Raw genomic sequence first — 22,946 nt, 5'->3', positions numbered from 1 at the left:
TCTAGAAAGGAAATAAGAAAAACAAATTAAAATGGTTCAGTAACAGAGTGCAGTTTTCCCGAAGTTCAATGGGGTCTTGGTGGCTGAGTGGTCTAAGTAGTCGAGCATCTGTATCACAAGCCTGTCAACACTGAGGTTGTGAGTTTGGATCCTGCATGTCAAAGGTGTGCCTGACTTGGATTTTCAGTTTTCCTACCAAAGGTCATGGTTTTCTCCAGGCACATTTGCTTTCTCAACCAATAAAAAATGTAAACCACAAAATAGCACAATAGTGTTAAAAGTGACATTGAACACAAATCAATCAATCAACCATTCTAAATATTTACTTGTGGAGTTGAAATTTTAACATTTTACTATTAAAAGCAAAAACTAGAGATCTCAATGAATATATAGCAAATTTCACAAACAGATCTGTAGGCATTCTGGAAGGTTTAATTAATGGCAAGTTTAATTGAATTGTAGGATTTGTCGGCACTGACTGAGAAGAATGTAAAAGACCATCAGATCTATAGAGATACATTCATGGATTGTTCTGAATGGCTAAGCTCTATGGTAGACAGACTCAATCTCTGTAGTGATGTTCGTGGTGATAGGACAGCCATAGAGGCCCAGATACAGAAATTACAGGTATAAAAGATGTGAAATTTTAATAAACAGATATTTCTGTATTTTATGGAAAGCTATTATCACTGTATTATGTCAAAGCTTAAGTCTTTCTGAAAGAGTAAATTTTCATACATAGCTGCCAATATGTGAGTAAGGTTAATTTTTATACGACCGCAAAATTTGAAAATTTTTTCGTCGTATATTGCTATCACGTTGGCGTCGTCGTCGTCGTCCGAATACTTTTAGTTTTCGCACTCTAACTTTAGTAAAAGTGAATAGAAATCTATGAAATTTTAACACAAGGTTTATGACCACAAAAGGAAGGTTGGGATTGATTTTGGGAGTTTTGGTCCCAACATTTTAGGAATAAGGGGCCAAAAAGGGCCCAAATAAGCATTTTCTTGGTTTTCGCACTATAACTTTAGTTGAAGTTAATAGAAATCTATGAAATTTTGACACAAGGTTTATGACCACAAAAGAAAGGTTGGGATTGATTTTGGGAGTTTTGGTTTCAACAGTTTAGGAATTAGGGGCCAAAAAAGGGCCCAAATAAGCATTATTCTTGGTTTTTGCACAATAACTTTAGTTTAAGTAAATAGAAATCAATGAAATTTAAACACAATGTTTATGACCACAAAAGGAAGGTTGGTATTGATTTTGGGAGTTTTGGTCCCAACAGTTTAGAAATAAGGGGCCCAAAGGGTCCAAAATTAAACTTTGTTTGATTTCATCAAAAATTGAATAATTGGGGTTCTTTGATATGCTGAATCTAAAAATGTACTTAGATTTCTTATTATTGGCCCAGTTTTCAAGTTGGTCCAAATCGGGGTCCAAAATTAAACTTTGTTTGATTTCATCAAAAATTGAATAATTGGAGTTCTTTGATATGCCAAATCTAACTGTGTATGTAGATTCTTAATTTTTGGTCCCGTTTTAAAATTGGTCTACATTAAAGTCCAAAGGGTCCAAAATTAAACTAATTTTGTTTTTAACAAAAATTGAATTCTTGGGCCTCTTTGATATGCTGAATCTAAACATGTACTTAGATTTTTGATTATGGGCCCAGTTTTCAAGTTGGTCCAAATCAGGATCCAAAATTATTATATTAAGTATTGTGCAATAGCAAGAAATTTTCAATTGCACAGTATTCAGCAATAGCAAGAAATCTTCAATTGCACAGTATTGTGCAATAGCAAGAAATCTTCAATTGCACAGTATTGTGCAATAGCAAATATTTTCAATTGCACAGTATTGCACAATAGCAAGAAATATCTAATTGCACAATATTGTGCAATAGCAAGAAATTCCAATTGGATTTCAATTGAAGTTATCTTTCTTTGTCCAGAATAGTAGTTGAATCAACTTAAATCATTGTTTTATACAATATACAATGTATATTCACTATTACTACCAACTGATAGATTAAAACAATCTTTACCATTCAGTAATAACAAGCACTTTTTTTACATTTTAATATTTTATGATGTATTTAAATGAGTAGTTATTGTTGCAAACTTCATTAGAAATTTGAATTGAGATCAGTTTTGAAATAAGGGAAAGGGGGATGTGAAAAAAAAATTGGGGGGTCAATTTTTTTCATTTCAGATTTCATAAATAAAAAGAAAATTTCTTCAAACATTTTTTTTAGAGGATTAATATTCAACAGCATAGTGAATTGTTCAAAGGCAAACATATTTTTTTTAAGTTCATTAGACCACATTCATTCTGTGTCAGAAACCTATGCTGTGTCAACTATTTAATCACAATCCAAATTTAGAGCTGAATCCAGCTTGAATGTTGTGTCCATACTTGCCCCAACCGTTCAGGGTTCAACCTCTGCGGTCGTATAAAGCTGCGCCCTGCGGAGCATCTGGTTGTTGATTAATTTTAAATGTTATGAATATTTTACTCTTTTGTAATGTTTGTAAAACTTTGAAGAGATATTGCCTAGTATTTTCAGTTTTAAAGTATTATTTGTTATTTTTAGGAATTAAATGGAAACATTGACAGTGGCAAAGACAAACTCAATGCTACTATTGGTAAAGGAGAAATTGTACTGCCTGAAACCTCAAACCAAGGGCAGGAACTCATTAAAGAAGAATTATCTATGTTGACCTCAGAGTTTGAAGGATTTGTAGCTGATGGAGATGACTTGAGAAACAATCTTGGTAATTTATAAAGAAAGGGATTACACAAAATCTTGTATATAGTAGACTTCATGGAAGGACTATTTTTGGCTGGTTAACTTATTTGAGCTGGTTTTTTTGGGGGGAAGGGAGGGGGGAGTAGAATTCACTCTTTTTGCCTATAATATGCCATGGTAAAAATATAAATATGTGAGTTTAGGTTTACCAGGCCTGTTTTTCAAGTCTAAGAATATTAAGTTTGAAATTTCTGTCTGTTATTGTGAGAAAATAAAGTAAAATATATTATATTAAAAACAAAAATTTTCATAAGGGTGTTTTTTATGGAAAAATATTTTGAATATGCAGAAATGAATCTGTAAGTGTCATACAAGGATAGTACATTGTATATTCATAATTCAAATTTTTGTTAACAGAACGTTTGATGGAAGAATGGCACCTGTATGAGAACCAGTATGATGAACTGAGTCAGTGGATAAAAGATACAGAGACTGACATGAAGGAAGAATCTGACCTCAAGGCAACTCTGGAGGATAAAACAGAACAACTGGAGAAACAACAGGTATTATATTTTATTTAGCTTCATTTAGAAACCTTGAGGTTTTCTATTTTGGTGTAAATCACTGAAATCTGATCGTTACATGTCCCTTGTAATTTTTTAGCGTTTTATTATCATTTTTCATTTATTTCTAGTAAGTTGGTACATATTTATGAACTAAATTCTCTAAATTTCACTAATTCCATAGATTTGTGTCATACTGCTACAAAAGATATGAGAAGGAAATAAAAAAAAATGTTTTGAAATTAATCGGTGGTCTTTGTGTTGTATGGACTTCAAAAATTCTCTATGAATAAGAAAAGCATTTGATTCAAGATGACATATTATTGTATAGCAATATAATATTTCCAACAAAAAGTAACCAAAAGTTAGCGTGCAATAAATTCCAATATTACACTAGTGCAAAAAAGCTTCAAAATTAATGACGTCATCAACGACAAAATCTTAGTTTAAACCAATTTTCACTTTCAAATATTATATTGCTATACAATAAAAGGGTTATTGCATGAATATTGGAGAATATTGTCCCTCGTAGAACATATATTGCACTCGCAAGCTCGTGCAATATAAAATTCTACTCGGGACAATATTCCCCAATATTCATGCAATAACCCTATATTTCTACATGGTAATCATAGAAAGATCAAAACTATTATAAAAAAAACCTTCTTTTAAATTTGATAGATTATTCAAGTCCTTCTGTCTTTGAAAGTATGTCTATGTTTGTTGTTTAATTTTATAGGGAACACATGAGGCTATTCTTGACAAACAGAATACCTTTGATGCCCTGGCCGAGAGAGCCCAGACTTTGTTACAGTCTACCACTGATAATAGAGTTACGTCACAGCTCACTCAGCTGTCAGCTAGATATACAACACTTATGTCAGCTTCAAAGGTCAGTAACAAGATTTATTATATACTTAGTAGTAAATACAGATAAATTGTATGTGTAATAAATCATTGGCAAGCGTGCTGTATCAGCCACCCGTGATGATATCGATATCAGCACCGTTGCAAAAGCTTTATCACACCTTTAATCCGTATGACGTCACGTCATCGATTGTAGTCACTGTTGCAAAGGCTTTATCAAACCCCTTATCTGTATGACGTCATGTCAAACCTATAATCTGTATGACGTCATTTCTAACCTCCTTATCTATATGACGTCATGTCACATAGAAAAATCTAATTGAAGTATATGTATATAATAAAGTGTATATAATATGGCTTTTTCAATATCACACACCGTATCAACCCTCAACCAATATAATCCCTCGAGCAGAGCTCTTGGGATTATATTGGTGTCTTGGGTTGATATGGATGCAATATTGAAAAAGCCATATGATATTCTCTATTTATAGGCTATGTTTTGTGGTGGTCATTTTGTTTATAGGCTATGTTTTGGGGTGGTCATTTTGTTTATAGGCTATGTTTTGTGGTGGTCATTTTGTTTATAGTCTATGTTTTGGGGTGGTCATTTTGTTTCTTGAATTTTAAAAGCTATTTTCAATGTCTTTAGGGTTATTGTTTTGTTGACTCATACAAAGTAAAGTTTTTAGTACTGTAAACCAACTTATTTTCGCGGATATTTTATTTCGCGTTTTACCAATTCTAGTCCATTTTGCACCTTTTAAAATTTGCGATTTTCTTATTTACTTGATGTAGATTAATAACGATTAACTTATTTGCGACGATTTATATTCACGTTATTTTTCTCCTCGCGAAAATAAATCGCTCGCGAAAATAAGTTGGTTTACAGTATTTGATTTTCCAAATCTTGATTGGTTGAAAAAGTGCAATTCATGAAGTTTTGTATCCTCAACAAAATACATTTGTTGCTATGAAAATTGGTTTGCATGAATAGAATAAATGTGTGCTAATAAGCATATGTTTCATTGTCTGTAAAGAAATAGTGGATTATTTAGAAAAATTCTGCCATGGTTGGAAATTGTAATTTTGATCACAAAAAAGAAGTCTTTTTGAAAGAAGGGTGAGGGACATTTTCTAGTCCGTCAGAGTAAAGTCCTTTGGATAAATTTGTCTATAGATCTGTAACTCGTAAAATACTCTTATTCTTGTGTTTTTATTTGCAATATATTTTTAAAGGACTTGCTGAAGAGATATGAACAGCATGTGATGGACCATGAACAATATGCTGAGTCATTCACAGAGGCTGCTACCTGGTTACAGAACACTAGAGACAAACTGTCTGTCTGCTCCGATACTTCTGGTGATAAATACACCATTCAATCACAACTGGAAAAACTTCAGGTAAGATGATGCCATAATTAGTTGTGGTATCATGATATTGTGAAAATATTGATGACTTTACAGGATTATTAATGGAAAAAGGATATGTAGAATAGATAAATAATATTTTGCAAAAATTCATCAATACCATTCTGAAAATTATCTTAATAATTGTGTAACAATACAAATGTTTTACAACCTATGGACAGAAAGTCACATATGATCACTCTGCCACAGTATACTACTATGGATTCATTAGTATTAAAATTTTCACAGATTTTATTGTTATGAATGTTTTCTACAAAATATAACTTTCATGTAGGTCTGTACAAAGAGATTGTCAAACCTACAAGACACAATATCCATGAAAGTAAAGTTTAAAAAGAAAAAAAAAACCCATAAATTTGGTACCCATGAATAAAAATAAACCACAGTAATGTATGCTCATTTCAAAACGTGAAGAAATCATAAAGGAGTAAGTTCGGTAAGGGACATATTTGGCCCCAATTATAAAGTTTATAGTAACAAGCCAATAAAGGTTTTAAGTTGCATTAAATACATGTCAGAAAGTTAAACAGAACTGTTTTTGTCAAAGTTTAAGTGTAAGACGTTGATTTTTACATCCCAAAAAGGTCAAGATAAGGGATTTTGGTGAAATTTGACAAAATGAGCTGGATTTCAACCAACTTAAGGACCAGGAAACATAGAGCGCAGGCGTCGACAAACTTAATATTCAAATAAGAAATGTGAAATGTCTTCACAAACATTATTTTAAAAGATCTTTGTTGTCGACGTATGCGCTCTATATTTCCTGTCCAATAATCTATTGAAATTTACCTATTTTCATTGATTTTTTCCTGAAAAATCAATATGAGTGCAACTTGTGACGTCATAATGTAAAGTAAAACGTAAAGTTTTCAACAAAATAGCTTATTTCCTATATAGTCACTATATTAGCTTTAATTGATTGTGATATTGGTCAATAAATCCGAATTTGAAATTTACGCTAAAAAAGGGGGCCATTTTTGGACCTTACTGAACATACTCCTTTATTGAAGTTATTACATGCTTATTTCTATATTTTTTTTGCAGGAGTTTGTGATTGCAAAGGATGAAGGACAGCTTATGATTCATTCTGCCAATACCTGGGGCGAGAAAGCCATGACAAACACATCCATGGAGGGACGTGAGATGATCCGTAAGGAATTACAACAACTTCAACAAGAATGGGAAAGTCTAATCAGTGAAATCACAGACACTAAAGTTATGTTAGAATCATGTTTGTTACAATGGGCCGATTATAACCATAGCTATGATAAAATACAGAAATGGCTTAGAGACATGGAGAAACGTCTCCGGGAAACAGAACCCAAGGCTGACCTCAGTGAAAAGAAGGCGGAGTTACAGAGACTGAAGGGTGTCTACCAGGATGTGATATCCTACGAACAGATGATTGAATCGATAGACAATAAGGCTCAGGAACTGTCGTCTAAGAGTCCTCATAGTAAAGCCTCGACTGACACTACACAGATTGTCAGTAAATACCAAACACTCAAGAATCAAGCCAAGGTAATTTTGAATTTTTGAAAGATTTGGGTTTACTTTTTTTAAGTAATATGGTCTTGTTTTTTTGGATTGTAGATGTGATGTTCTGCAGATATTTTAATTCCATTGAATTTCGAAATAAACAATCGTTTGGAGAATCTGTCATGCATAATTTTCAGTAATGGATAATTTATCAATTGTGCAAATACTAATCAAAATACTGATTTTCTAATTGATTCATATTAAGCTGAAATTTGATTTTATTGGTTTTAAAACTGATTTATAAGTGTGCTTTAGAAAGTTTTATAAAAAACAGATTTAATTGGAAAATAAAAGAAAATCAAGACAAGGTATTATCTGTATTAAGGAAAACTAAAATGAATGTAAAATTTTATTTACAGGATAGTTTGGCCAGATCAGAACAATGTGTAGCATCACATCAGTCTTATCATGATTCTTGTAATGGATTTATATCTTGGCTGAGAGCTGCCAGAGAAAAACTTGCCACTTGCCAGGATACATTTGGTGAAAAGACTGCTGTCGTCAGCAAAATAGATAGACTCAAGGTAAATCTTTCAGAAAACTAACAAACAGTACTGAACTTGGAGCACAGCTGATATAAATCTATGTTTAAAAATTTACTGATTACTAAAATATGAATAGAAAAATTAGTATTTCATAGTTTGCTATTGATGAATAATTCATCATCTCAAATTACAGATGACAATTTCATTAAAAAAAAAAAAAAATCAGAACAAATTTTGATTTTCAAGTGTAATTACATAAAGGTATCAATATTTGCCAAAAAATATCTTATTGCTGAATATTGTAACTGGACTGGTTTAATATTTATTTTAAATTCATATGCTCAATATAACCTCTACTTGCCTTATGGTGCCATCAATCATCAAGCAAGGAAGAATAAACATAAGATATGGTGTAATTGTCAATAAGACAACTCTCCACCACAGACCAACTGACATAGAAGCTAACATCCAAATGTCACCATATGGCCCTCAACAATGAGCATTAAACCTCATTTCTGCTATAATAACATTTTTTTTATTAGATAAAACAGTAAATGAACAATCCTTATATATTTTTCAGGCTCTCCAGGCTGATGTTGGAGAAGGAAGTCACAGACAGACTGAAGCTACTAAGTCAGGGGAACTAACTCTTCATACAACCTCACCATCAGGTCAAACTAAAATAAGACATGAACTACAGGCAATGAAGCGTGACTTTGATGAGTACCGTACCATGTTAAATGAAGCACTAGAAGACCAAGACACCAGCTTGTCCAAATGGAATGAATTTGAGGAAAGCTACAACCAATTTAATGCTTGGTTGAAAGAGGCAGAGGGTTTCCTAAGGGCTGATCTTGAACCTAAGATCACATTGGAAGAGAAAAAGAAACAATGGGATCATTACTTGGTATGTGATTTTACAAAAAACTGCTTGCTTTTTTAATTTTATATGAATAAAAGGAAATGTGGGCACACAGTTTAAAGATAGATATAAACCTGTATTCTAAATGGATTCTTGTCAGTGATATTCTTCTGATTTACATTTGATTAAAAATCTTTGTATCCCTTAGTGAATTTGATATCGATGGCTGATCGTTGATAGTCTCCCTTCAATGTATATACCACTTTTCTGTACTTAAAAGATTTTTAGAGTTTAACATTTTAGAGAGAGGCTTTACCATATCTTGATTTCTATATATCTGTTGGTGGCTTACTGTCTCATTGACATTTAAATCATATCTGCTTGTGTTTTAATTGTAAAAATCTTCTATAAAACAGCAACAGAAAATGTTTTAGTATAAGAATAACTGGTCTTTAAATAATTATTTTAATATATAAACACATTGCTATTACTTTTCAACAAATAAGTAAATTTTACATAATTTATTACTTGCAGAACTATATGGAAGAAGTCATGTCACACCAGAGTACAATGGACAGAGTAAATGAGAAAGCTCAAGCTCTACTAGCCACTAATGCTGACGCTAAGACTTCTCATGCCATCACACAACTGACCACCCGTTACCAAGGAGTGGTTGCTATGTCAAAGGACATCGTAAAGAACCTTGAACTTCACTGTGATAACCATGCTGCCTACAAACAGGCCAATAATGACTTTGAAGAATGGCTGGGCGACACTAAACACAAACTTGGAAGTGTTCATGATTCATCTGGTACTAAAGATGATGTTGGCAGCAAACTTAATCAAATCATGGTAAATATCTTAAAATATTTGTATCACAAAAAAATATGCAAAAATCAGATAGAAAACAGGGTTTGAATGTAGGGGTGTATTAAACAGAAAGATGCAATCATAATTTTATAATAGTCATGCTTTTTAGAAACAAGAATTTTTATTTGACTTCTATTTGGATTTGCTTTATTTATAACATGTATGTTAACATGTCTGGCTTTGTTATAATAAAGTTACTTCAAATTGGAGTGTTGGCACCACTTTGTCTATTTCTGTTGGTGCCTAAAAGAGTGGTAAGACAATTAATTATTCATAGACTTATATTTGATATTATTCCTGATCTATGTCATAATAACCATAATATTTTTTTCTTCAGGAATTACAAGCAGCCATGGACCAAGGTCATAACTTATTGAGGACATTACTTGAGTGTTCAGAAAGGACCTTACCCAACACTAATCCCAGAGGTTGTCAAATAATCAAACAGGAGACTGAAAGAGCCAAGACACAGTATGAGAACCTACTGACAGATGTATCTCAAGCCAAGCGTGGACTCGAATCCGCTCTGTCACAATGGGGAGACTTTGATAGGTCATATGACCAGTTATTGGGCTGGATTATGGACCTTGAGACCAAACTGAGGTCTGATCCTGAAGCAAGAGTAGACCTGCCAGAGAAGAGATCTAGTTTGGAAAAATTCAAGGTACACAGTGGTCTTTATCGTTTAAGAAATATTTTTGTTTTTTTAAAACTGACTATTTTTAGATGAAAATCCCTTCAAATATCCATTTTGATGAAAAAAAAGTTTCAAGATAAATAAAATGAATTCATTAGTATGTTTATGTAGCTTGTTCACAATTTTGATTATAACGACTCATGATAAAACAAATGTGTATTTTAGGCAATCCAAGCTGATATTCTGGCTCACAGAGATGCTTTGAACAAACTTGAGGACAAAGCTTCCCACTTGAAGGACAGTCGACCTATTGCACTTGTCAGAGAACTCAACAGTCGTTACCAACAACTTCATGATTCTGCTAAGGTAAGAACAGTCTTTTATTAAAGAATTTTCATTTGCATGAATTTTCTGAAAAGAAAAGAAAGTTGAATACTTATGATTATTTTTTCATGAGCAAATTGCTAAGTATGCAAGTGAAAGTAGAGAAGAAAATTTGAATCTTCATGGTTCAGATATAAAGTTCAGGATAATGAAATTTACTAATGTTGGGAAACCGAAATTGACATCACTTTCATAAAAACATTATCTTCTCAAATATACTAAAATCAAACCTTTTGGTGGACACATTAACGATATGGATTGTCAAAATTATGGAAAATATAACACTTTTTGTTAATGAAAAGTAATACAATTTTTGATATCCAATCATTTTTATAAATTCTAATTTAGGACATGACAGTCAGACTGGATGACATTGTTAGAGGTCATGAAGAATACAGGAAATCTTACATTGGTTGTTTAGATTGGTTAGCTAACAACCGACACCGACTACAACGGTTGAGTGACTACACTGGAGATAGAAATACATTACAAGAAAGACTACAGCAGCTTAAGGTATGCACACAGTTGAAGAATATGAGCCACCATGGTATTTGTTACAAAGCAGAGTTCATGAAGAACCATTAAAATGTGGTCTTTCAGTGGACTGAATCTCTGCCATTTGAAAAAAAGTCTTGTTTTATAATCATTGGGTGTTCAGAGAAATTATTTTAAGGCCAGTGTATGTATATTGAACCAAATGTCTTCATCACAAAATTTTATACAGTAAACTAAGGCAATTCAGAATTTTTTTGTAGAGAAGTTCTGGATCTATTCACTCAAAAAGCATTTGTTTTAAAATATTTTGCAACATATAAAACTGGTATTATAAACGAAGTGTAATTAGGGCCCCGCCGAAGGCGGGTCGCCCTATAGTGATCAGTCTGTCCGTCCGTCCGTAACACTTTGTGTCCGCTCCATATCTAGAGAACCATTATGATTTCATACTTTATACTTTACATGTTTATTAACCACCACCAGAGGGCGTGTCATGATGTATGTACAACTTCCTAGGTCAAAGGTCAAGGTAAAAAAACTGGTTTCAGTTGACAACCCTGTGTCCTGTGGTGAAGATCGTGTTCGCTCTATATCTTGAGAATCGTTATGATTTCAAAGTTTATACTTGACATGTATATGAACCAACACCAGAGGGTGTGTCATAATTTATGAACGACTGCCTAGGGCAAAGTTCAAGGTCAAAAACTTTGGTTTCAGTTGACAACCCCATGTCCTATGGTAAAGATTGTGTCCGCTCTATATCTTGAGAACCGTTATCATTTTAAAGTTTATACCTGAAATGTATATAAACCAATATCAGAGGGTATGTCGTAATTTATGTACAACTTCCTAGGTCAAAGGTCAAGGTCAAAAACTTTGGTTTCAGTTGACAACCCCATGTCCTATGGTAAAGATCGTGTCCGCTCTATATCTTGAGAACCGTTATCATTTCAAAGTTTATACTTGACATGTATATAAACCAACACCAAAGGGTGTGTCATAATTTATGTACAACTTCCTAGGTCAAAGGTCAAGGTCAAAAACTTTGGTTTCAGTTGACAACCCCATGTCCTATGGTAAAGATCGTGTCCGCTCTATATCTTGAGAACCGTTATCATTTCAAAGTTTATACTTGACATGTTTATAAACCAACACCAAAGGGTGTGTCATAATTTATTAACAACTTCCTAGGTCAAAGGTCAAGGTCAAAAACTTTGATTTCAGTTGACAAATCCATGTCCTATGGTAAAGATACAATTTTTTAATGCACATTATTCACAGCGGGGCCCACAGAGATGGCTTCCATCTCAATGATATCTAGTTTATGTTACTTTAAGATATGCTTTCATTTTGACAATACTAATGGAAAATTGATAAGACTCAAGTGTCCAGAAAAGAAAAATAATCTTAATTTATTTGTCTTTAAAATTGACAGCAAAAAATAAGATCAATCATTCAAATCTGTCCTCCATTTACAGGATTTCAAAGGAGAGATGAGACAAGGTCAGGACATGGTAAACAATGCTACACAACTTGGGGAGAGAGTCTGCATGTCGACTGCTCCTAGAGGTCAGGAGGCTATCCATAAAGAGATTCAGAACCTCAAAGACGATTGGAATACATTCTCTAACTCTGTGAACGAGATGGAGGGTAACCTCGACAGATGTATTGGAAACTGGATGGAGATGGATGATGAGTACGAACGTTTCCACCAATGGATGAACCAGATGGAAAACAATGTCAAAGATCTCCACGAAAACAAACCAGACTTGCAGCAGAAACAGAAACAACTGATGCAAGGAGAGGTAAAATTTTATTTTCATTAAATTGAAGCAAAGAAGTTTAAATTAATTGGAATCACTCCTCTGACATCACAACTAAATCTTTTTTCAGATGATAAAATATGGGGCTGTGTACTGTAAATATGTCTTGGAAAAATTAAAATCAGGAGGTCTCAAAAATTTATTCAAATAGTTAAAAGCACCAAAAATTGCATAATAGGCATTAACTAATATTTATTCTAAGAACAGCTCTTGTATAGCTGTTTTTATCTTGATAAATGCATAATAATATTTCGTCGTCAAATGTTTACACTCTGAAGTTTAACATGAATTTTTGCTGAATCTATTAAATACCAAAAATTATTTAAACATTTTCTCAAGTTATTACACTTTTTTTGGCAAGTTTTCAGATGAATTTTAAAATTTATTTAAATGACTTGCTAAATTTATTGTAACTGTTAACAAAGTAAATTCTCAATTAAAACAACAATATGTTAAGCAAACAAATTTACTAAATTATCTGGAGTAGAAAATGTTAAAATCTTTTAGCATATTTCTTCTAATTTGACTTTTTAAAACAACTAACAGAAGGTAATAAGTCACGCTATAACCATATATTTACTGTCACGATTACTTAACACATATTTGTGTGCTGCAGGATATATTTGAAGAAATCTTGAAGAAGAAATTGTCATTGGAGCATGTGAAAGAGAGGAGCGATGCTGTATCACAGCGCAGCATAGACCCTCGTGTCTCTAACAATATGATGATGTTGACTACAAAATACCAGGGACTTATGTCAGCAGCAAAGGTGAGTTGTACGTTAAGATACAGCAAGGAATTGTTGATATAGACATCAAAATTGACTTTTATTACATTAAAGCAGTAAAATGTAATGTCAAAGTATTTAATGTAGCAAAAGAGTAAATAAGTTATGATTTATTAGACTTTGGGAGGTTGTTTTGATAGGGTTGATAGTTTTATAAAGCTAGATCGTTTTATGTTATGAACTTCATATTTGAATTGGACTGCTTATTGCTGGAAGTAAAAGTTCAAATGCACAAAGAAGATATAAAATAATCTTTAGCTTCATTGGCTGTATGGGATATTCAAGAGATAGCAAACATTTCTTCTTTTTTACCCAAAACTGATATTTTTAGCTTATCTGATAATGATATAAGGGAAATAGAATTCCATTAACTATGCCTATTTTTTATAAGCATACCTCATCAATTTTACATCGGGTAAATTTCTTATGTCAAAAGTTAACTTATCTATTCCTAAAAATATAAGAATCTCAAGCTAACATAAAACTATTTACTTAGATATATATAAACAAGTATAAGGTGTCAAAATAAATAATGCTGAAGTGGAATAAGTAACATTAACTTTAATTGGTGTTCCGCATGAGCAATTTATATTTAGCACTTAAAATTATTTAATGTACAGCCCTTTGTAAAATTAAAATACAATTTAACTCCATTCTTATGATACGCATGATGCCTCTTTTGAATAATGATAAGTAAGCATGCATTATTTCTCTTAAAATTCATGTTTGTTTAAAAAAAGATACACTCAACTCTATGGGCTGTTCTAAGGAATATTGGGTTGGTAGGAAGGTAAGCTTATGTGGACATGTTCGTAATAATATTTTTTTTGTGTATTTAGTGGGTACAAGATAAGGGAACCATGAATTCAACAATTCAACAAATTAAAACTTTTTTACAGGAATATATACATTCTTCGGCAAAAGCATGAAATCAGATATCCTCATGCTTACCTTAAACCACAAAAATTGGTACCCACAAGAATAAAAGAATCCTCAGTATGCATCAAAGAAAGAAAAAATATTGGTTGTAGAAAAAACTACCTTCCCACATTCATTTTAATGAAATAGCTCAAAATAAAAGTACAGTTAAAAACCTCTGTAATAAACATGCAAATGTTAAAAGATGTATTGATGTGTAAATAACGTAAGTTTTAATAGTTCTATCTAAAAAGCTTATTCAAGTATACATGTCAGTTTTATGATAAATTTCTCGATATATTTTTATTTAATTTACATATTGAAGTGTTTGTCTGACATTATATTGAACCTTCATGAAATTTTAATAAAACGTAATAAAGTTGCAGATCGTTCAACCCCCATTTAAATTACTTTATACTGTAAGATTTTTAAGCCGGTAAATGGTTTTTATTTTGCATAACAAATCTTGTTTGACTTCTCTCTGTAAGCAGATTAAAATTTACAGATTGAATAAAATGTAGATTTTGAAGTGGTACAAAACTCTCATATATTGGAACAATGAAGTAGATCAGAGTAAATTATTCTGGGTCATGGATGTATTTATGTTTGCAGTTTAATGTTGAACTTTTGAACTTTATGGATAATTAATTTCAACAACAAGTGTCAAGTATGGATAATTAATTTCAACCACAACTGTCAAATTTGTTTTGAAAATGGTAGATTGAAGTTGGAATATAACTGAAGTTTTGAATGATGAATTAAATTTTTGAAAGTAAAAATGAGCATTGTTGCTGTTTTTCCACCACAGGGTATGCTGCAAAGACTGAATGATAATGCTAAAGACCACAAATCCTACGATAAAGCATTTGATGATGCTGCACATTGGTTGGCAGAAATGGATGAGAGAGTTCAGGATTGCAATGATACTTCTGGTGATTGGGATACTATACAGGATCGTATGAATGGAATCAAGGTAGGTTAATTATATAGATATATAGAGTTCAGGATTGTAATGTTCTATCATATTGTGAGACTAGGATACAATTCAGGATCACATTAATTATGATGAGGTGGGTCAGTGTAAAGTTAAAGATAATACTGTTACATAAAAGGATAAAATACTTTTTATACCTCCTACTTTCTCAGCAGGAAACTTTCATAGAATCTTTATCACATGATCACATGATGTACTTTCAGCATCTTTCATATTTTATTTATTTAATCTGTATGATTTTGGTAGTTAAATTTAGGATGACGTGCACTTTGTCATATCTGCATACTTGTGTCCACTTCTCCTAAATCCCTAATCACAATTTGAATTAAATTTCTCAGAATCATAACCATATCATTGCATTGTTTTCATTATTAATATTCTAGGTGATTGTTGGTGATATGTTGTCTTTTTTTCTATTAAAGCAAATCACTGCCAGTATGGATGAAGGTTTACAACTAGTCAATAATGTTTGTGACTTAGCCGAAAAAATCCTTCCAAATACTTCCTCAGACGGAAAGAGAATTATCGAACAACAAGTTACGGAACTTACCAATGAATGGGAAAAACTGAACCAAGCTATATCCGAATGTAGTACCATGTTAGAAGGTGTCCAGGAAAGATGGAACGATTACGAAGAGTATTATGGCAGTCTTGTTAAATGGTTGGCAGACACAGAACATACTCTACAAATGGAGCCTGAACCTAAAGCACAACTTGTCGAAAAGAAAACACAACTAGACAAATTCAAAGTATGTTTAATGCAAAACTTATATTTGATTGGTATTTTTTGAAAAAAAAATTCTCTTATAACAGGAGATTCCCATTTCAATAATGTGAAAGCAAATTGGTAATTATTCAATAATCTATATCCCAGCTATGACTTCAAATCAGTATTTAGCTAAATTTTGTTCACCTTTTGCAGAATTTTAAAATTAACCTTCCTGAATTGTTAGTTTTTAAATATTTTCTTAGATTTAATATTCCTTTCTAATAACAATTCCATTCTACAATATGCATCATAGTTGAGAATTTGTTTAACCATTGTTGAAAAAATATAAAATTGGAGGATTTCAGATTTCATTGATTTTAATTTGAGTTATCTCCCTTTGACTAAATTACTTTCATAATTAATTTTGTAGCTTGTACTAAGTGATGTTGAAAATCACCATAGACTTGTAAATGAACTAGCTGAGAGAGTAGCAAACCTTGAGGCTCTCAGTGAAAATCCTGATGTTTCAGACTCCTTGTCAGATGTACAGAGTCGGTATGATAGAGTCAGAAATAGAGCCAGGGTAAGTTTTAAATATCAAGTGATAATTTTATTCATAAGATAAAATTGATTGGTTGTTTCATTGAAAACCAGAAACTGAAATGCAAAATAGTAATCATTAAACAAAACAAAAAATCTTTATTGCACAGAATGCACAAAACCACAACAGTATCTTCTTCCAAGACAGAGTCTTTTACAACTCAACAATATGTGTATTGGACAAAGCTTTACCTTTATTCTCCTAATGTATAACTATTTAGTTTCACAAATTAATGATAATGGGGATAATTTTAGACAAATATACTATGAAAGATTTCTAAACCAAACACCACCTTCATCAATGAAGAACTTAGGTAAGGTCAGTTCAGTTTCCTAATGCATGAATTTCAGGTTACAAATATATTAAGTTTACACAGAGATCACTTTATGCACAAGTATTACTACTAGGTCTAAAATTTATATTGTACCAATATGCAAATTGCAGATTAGGAAGGTTTGCAGACTTTCAAAATTTATATCTTGATAATCGATATTTAAAACACACATTTTATTTATTTCTAGGAAATAGTGGCTAAATTAGACAGAGCTTACCATGATCATTTGGACTTCCATGAAGCTCAACAAGATAGTGAGAAATGGTTGTTGCAGACGTCATTCAAACTCATGTCCCATAATTCCCTCAATGTCAGCTCCATGGAAATCACACAAAGACAACTAGACAAACACAGGGTTAGTTTCTATTTTAAGACCTTTTGAAGATTATATTGAAATAGGCATAGTTTTCCACTTTCAAGAAAACCTTTTGAAAAAGGGGGGTTAATTTTATACTTTTTATTTACCAGGTAATAGAGAAAGTCTAAACAAAGTTCTTATTTGAATAAAGGAATTTGTTTTCTTAACTTTTCAAGACCTTGAGTATCAATGTTGAAGTGTTTGACTTCAGTTAAATATTTAATAATGGAGGAACTTAAAAAAACAAAATTAATGCAATTTTCATTATGCTTCAAGATCCTCTAAAACAGTGATTTTCATTGTTCATTTGACAATTAATGTTAAAAATGAATGGCTTATTCTTTTTGCAGGCTCTCATAAGAGATATAGAAGATTATAGAATGACCTTGGATATGGTTAACAAGAAAGGTCGTCATCTAGCAGAAGACAACTGCAGAGTTCCTAAAATGGCATCACAAATACAATCACAGTTACGAAACTTAGAAGAGAGTTACCTCAATTTACAATCAACTGCAGAACAAATCAAGGTAGGAACATTTCTTTTCATTTGCTATATATAGTCTTGTTTGATAAAACACTAAAATGACAATAAAAATAAAGAGAATGCAATAGAATTGATTAATGTTAAATTCTGAAATATGTTTTAAGTAGTAATTGGATAAATTGTTTAAATCTTTTGCTTAAATTTTTTTCATAAAAGTAGATTCAAAAATTTATCTATAAAAAAGTGCATTTTGTAATTAGATATATAAAAAAAACTAATCTCTTTCAAACGTAGTATAAATATAGTCTAACATTTTGAGGGACTATAGAAGCATAGAATTTAGACCTACAGGTGAATTGGCCCATGTCTTACACAAGCTGCTTTTATCTACCTTTAGACCTGTTTTAGTACTAACCATTATTAGAAGGACATATGCAAGGATGGTCAAAAGTTCAGTAGATTTTAACTTTTTTCTGTCTTTATTTCTCCTATTTTCTATCAGTGCATGAATGTATGAGAGCATGTGTGTGTTTTTTATGTACATGAGTGAATTGATGTTATTTGTGAATATTGTACTGTATATTTTTCTGAAGGGAGATATTTTTATGGTCTGAATACATTTTATACAACATGGAAATAAAGCCACCATTTTTATTTTTTTTTGCGATTCCCAGAGTAAAATCTATCCATTCATCATAACTTCATTGATTGTCTTTCATTTTTCATTCTTATCTGCTATCTTATACTCTTCCTTTTATCCAATCTGATTAAAATACAGATCCTGTGTTAAAGATTTGCTTACAAGGATATGAAAATGCTACATTCTACACTCTGTTTTAAAGACCTTTCAGGATCCTCTTGTTTTGTCAGTTTAATACACACCTCCAAAATTTTGAAGTCAGAAATTTCATGCATACTGAAATAATTGCCAAGAACTATAAGTAAAATTGGATGTTGTCAGATTCATGTAACCAAAGCTTCGACACAGGATCTTTATTTTTATCAGATTGCCTTTTATCATTTATCATGTATGTTTTTTCACTCATTAAATTTTTTTGTGGGGGTGGACATTGTTGTCTTTGTGTCATCATTTTGTATCATTGATCATTCCTTCCTTTATGTCCAGATAACAGCAATCAGTTTTGTATTAAGACATCATCATGCAATTTTCCAATCAAAAAAAATATTTTGGCTGTTTTATGAAAACATTCTTTTGGGTCTTTGATAGCACTTTCTCTTACTCCACTATTGATGTATTTTTTAGATTCTAAACTTGACACAATTTCAAAAGCCAATCCAATCTGTTTGTAAGTTTTTTCCCCCTTGTATTTCCTGTTGTCAAATTTTGATCTGCTTAAGAGCTAATTTCCTATTGCTTGTAGGTTAAGACTTTGGTCGACTTGCTTACTTTGTTTGTATAAACATTTGCTGGAGCATTGTAATTAAGATTGATATCTGCAAAACATATATATATGGATGAAGTGGAGTTAAACCTGTACTAACATTGTCTTGTAATGTTTACATGTACAATTGGACAACACCCAAACAGATTTAAGTATAATGTATACAGGTTTAACTCTGCCTATTATATAGTGTTTGCAGATGTCAATATTCATTACAATTACAAAGCAAGCAAGCCAACGAAAGTCCTAATCTACAAGCATAAGGAAACTAGCTCTAAAGATCAATTTACTTTGGGGATAATTTTATTGTCGAGTGTGTAGAGAACACACAAAACTACACAACACCAAAGGAAAGGGGGAATATAATCTGTCAGTTTTCAGAAGAAAGTTAAGAAATTCATCTTTATAAAATTTGGAAGCTGTATTTTCACACATTTTAACATTCATTTCATTATTATGAAATGCTTTAATCTGAAAAGCAGACACAGCACACCAGCCTATTTTTTTGGTATATAATTTTGATATTTTATTAATGTTCTATTTAAGGTGGTACCCAACACTTTCACTAAAATTAATTTGGCTCGTTTAATTTTCATAAAATTTTGACAAAGTATTTACTTTGATCCTTTAACCAAAATATACAAATTTTCAAAAATTTTGAACCAACCATTTTATCAGAAAAATTACACTGGTTATATAGCAGTTTGACAAACACCAATTTTGATAATTGAGAAGCTCAATATCCCCTTTACAACACAAATTAATTAAAACGTTTAGCTGATTTTACAGAGTTATCTCCCTGTAGTGTTAGGTACCACCTTAAAGGAACTTCTTTTATAAAAATGGTGTTATTTTGAATCTTTGCCAACATCCATAAAAATAAACTTCAATATAGAAATCAGTGAGTTAAAGTTATACATCATTTTGGATCAAAATTCCATATATTTTTACAGTTTGAATCAACATTTTCATTTTGTGTCTATTCTATATTCTTAAGTTGTGTTTTTCATCTAACATTACTTAATATTTGAAAACACTGAATGTTGAGTGTGACAATAACATTTGAAATCATTTTTTTTTGTCATTTCATATCTAACTTTGACCAACTTAACTCTGCAAGACCTCAATTTTTGACCATCCTTTGACATTTTAGCCTTCTAATAGATATCAGTTTCAAAAGTAGTAAGAGTTTTTATTTTGTATTATTTATTTGGCCAAAGCCACCAGTTATTATAATTCTCCGTTCAAGGTTACTTCAAGTTACACTGGTGTGTACTGGCACTGCACTTATATATAACTTTGTAGTTGAATTTTCTGGTGACGGAAACATAACAGTTAGTCTACGATTTTCATTGAAAAATTTGTTTTTTTAATAATAATTTGTTTAATTAATTTGATTTTTTTTCGTGTAAAAAATTACTAAGTGATTATGTTTGTGGTGACTTGTTTGGCAATTTGTGTGAAAATTGGAATTTTCCTCTTTCTTCAGGTCGTTCTCGATCACATTGATCTATATTGGTACTAGTCTCATGGATCACAATGACCTATATATCCAGCCTCTACAACTTTAATAGAAAGACTATCGATCGGAAGACTTCAACATGAAGTGGACCATTTTTCCTTGCCAGTTATATTTAGTTCTGACAGTCATAAAATAGTTTCTAATGAATTGTGCCATTATGTCGCTAGTTTTAGATTTGTAGTGTTGGAAACAAACTTGCTAGCATTATATTGTTTACATATTTATTTCTATTTATTTATGTGAATGTTCACTACTTGTTATTTATACGTTATCTGTGATACCAAATCATTCCATCCGTATTTGTTACTTGGTGCTTTCAGAAATGTGTCTTTTTATGTAAATGTATTTTTTAATTAATTCTTCAAATCCATTTTTAACTGTTTTATGAGAACTTTGATTTTATACACAGTATTATTAATTATTTTCATTTATATGTAATTTTGAAATATACATGTACATGTATGAGAGAGAGAATATGTTCTGCAACAATTGTATCATTTCTTTTAATATATACATATATCAATAACTCCTTAACTTGACCTGCTGTGTATTTTCTAACTGCCTTTTTCTTTACTTATTCGTGTATTATGTGCATGGTTTCAATGATGCATGTGTGTTACTCAGTTATTTCCCTTGTTCAATTATCTCCCCTTTCCTTTCTACACAAACTTTAGCAGCAAAGGGCCACAATTCACCTGTGGGTTTGGAAATTTATGTTTATAAATAATTATAACACATATAATCTAGATTTAATATTGTTTTATATGCATATATATATTCTTTTAGGTTTTGGAATTATTTTGAATATGCAAAAGATATATAGAAATTCAGTATTTATTCATCATTTCAAAAAAGAAAAACTATCAAAACATTATATTTTTGAGTTTATTTTTTGTAAGATACTATTGCCTTTTTCTTATTTTTGTTTTGATTAACAATATTGTGTAGTTTTCTTCTTGGAATAGATATATCTACCTTCATGAAATGGTTCAAATCTTTGTTTCACTTGAATGAATGTTATTTGGGAAAACAAAATTTGAGGAATTATTCCTATTTGTTGTGCTGTTAAACAATGAAATGAAACAAAACATATGATTGCATCCTGATCAGCCATTTGGTTTTTTTTTCCCTAGACTAAATATATGTGGTCCGTGTTTAAGCTAAATAATAATTAACATTTTTAATAATTTTAAATTACAATCATAAGTGTTTTTAAATCATTTGTATCTAATAAATGCTCTAATTGATTCGTATAACCACACTCACTCTGTATCTGTATGATTGCTTGTGTTTGAAATGATATTAAAACCATTATGAAAAGTGAGAGATCAATTGGATGTGACCAAGTCATATTTATCATATAGGTATTGAAAGTATACAGTTTCTAAATAGGCAAGGGGGAAACCGAAGGTTAATTGATATTTTTTTGTCAATTTTTGTTAAATGGAAAACAAATTGAAATTTTATGTGAGGAAAAAAATGTTCAGGAATGTTGAAGATATTTGTGAAATAATTCATTGTTTATTTGGATTTTATAAACATTACATGTTTAACATCTTAAATTTATCAGCTGATAAAGGTTGTTCAACAGTAATTTATTTTCATTGCTTTTTCCACGTTTTATGTGGTAAAGTTGGTATATCTAAAAAAAAAAACAATCACTGGAGATGTCTGAAATGATCCTGGAACCTCAAAGTATCAGAACCTTGTTAAATAAGAATCTAAGCCTTTTCCTTATAATTATCCCTAATTTAACAGGCCTTTCAGGAAAATTGTTGATCTTCAGCTTCAGTCTTATATTCAAACTCAGTATTCAGTAGATTTTATAGGCAGGTCTAATTTTAGATTTGTATGCAGTGTTTTTAATATTTTTAAGAATCTCTAACTTTTAAAAATTGTGTGAATCTCTTTACTAATAATGATAAGTGATCGGCAAAATGATACAGTTGAAGAACATATTTATCATAGGTTGTTTTCATTAAATCAGACATTGAGATTTTTTTTCAAGCGGGAAATTTTTTTCCTTTTTCAATTATTTTTGTTGTTGTTATACCTGAAAGCATACTTTGTTACTGTTTTGTAACATTTTATTTGTAAATTCAGAAAAGTGTGAAATGTGTGGAAAAAATTTCGC

General features: G+C 31.3%; 1 protein-coding gene across 1 annotated transcript in view; it reads left to right on the top strand.

Annotated features, from left to right (window-relative positions):
• Positions 1 to 22,946, top strand: part of LOC139516150 (nesprin-1-like) — a 246,966-nt gene that overhangs the window by 98,645 nt on the left and 125,375 nt on the right. Inside the window, exons 65-83 of the mRNA XM_071306037.1 lie at positions 463 to 627; positions 2,594 to 2,774; positions 3,167 to 3,312; positions 4,052 to 4,204; positions 5,416 to 5,580; positions 6,652 to 7,128; positions 7,506 to 7,670; positions 8,212 to 8,538; positions 9,028 to 9,345; positions 9,701 to 10,027; positions 10,226 to 10,366; positions 10,733 to 10,897; positions 12,358 to 12,684; positions 13,319 to 13,471; positions 15,216 to 15,380; positions 15,824 to 16,150; positions 16,541 to 16,693; positions 17,233 to 17,400; positions 17,754 to 17,930. Of these exons, the coding sequence (XP_071162138.1) occupies positions 463 to 627; positions 2,594 to 2,774; positions 3,167 to 3,312; positions 4,052 to 4,204; positions 5,416 to 5,580; positions 6,652 to 7,128; positions 7,506 to 7,670; positions 8,212 to 8,538; positions 9,028 to 9,345; positions 9,701 to 10,027; positions 10,226 to 10,366; positions 10,733 to 10,897; positions 12,358 to 12,684; positions 13,319 to 13,471; positions 15,216 to 15,380; positions 15,824 to 16,150; positions 16,541 to 16,693; positions 17,233 to 17,400; positions 17,754 to 17,930 (4,200 nt within the window). The remainder of the gene's footprint in view (positions 1 to 462; positions 628 to 2,593; positions 2,775 to 3,166; positions 3,313 to 4,051; positions 4,205 to 5,415; positions 5,581 to 6,651; positions 7,129 to 7,505; positions 7,671 to 8,211; positions 8,539 to 9,027; positions 9,346 to 9,700; positions 10,028 to 10,225; positions 10,367 to 10,732; positions 10,898 to 12,357; positions 12,685 to 13,318; positions 13,472 to 15,215; positions 15,381 to 15,823; positions 16,151 to 16,540; positions 16,694 to 17,232; positions 17,401 to 17,753; positions 17,931 to 22,946) is intronic.

The sequence above is a fragment of the Mytilus edulis genome, chromosome 3, assembly GCF_963676685.1.
Source record: "Mytilus edulis chromosome 3, xbMytEdul2.2, whole genome shotgun sequence".
Classification (NCBI taxonomy): Eukaryota; Metazoa; Mollusca; class Bivalvia; order Mytilida; family Mytilidae; genus Mytilus; species Mytilus edulis.
Note: the sequence above shows the minus strand (reverse complement) of the source record. Positions and strands in the feature narration are given on the sequence as shown.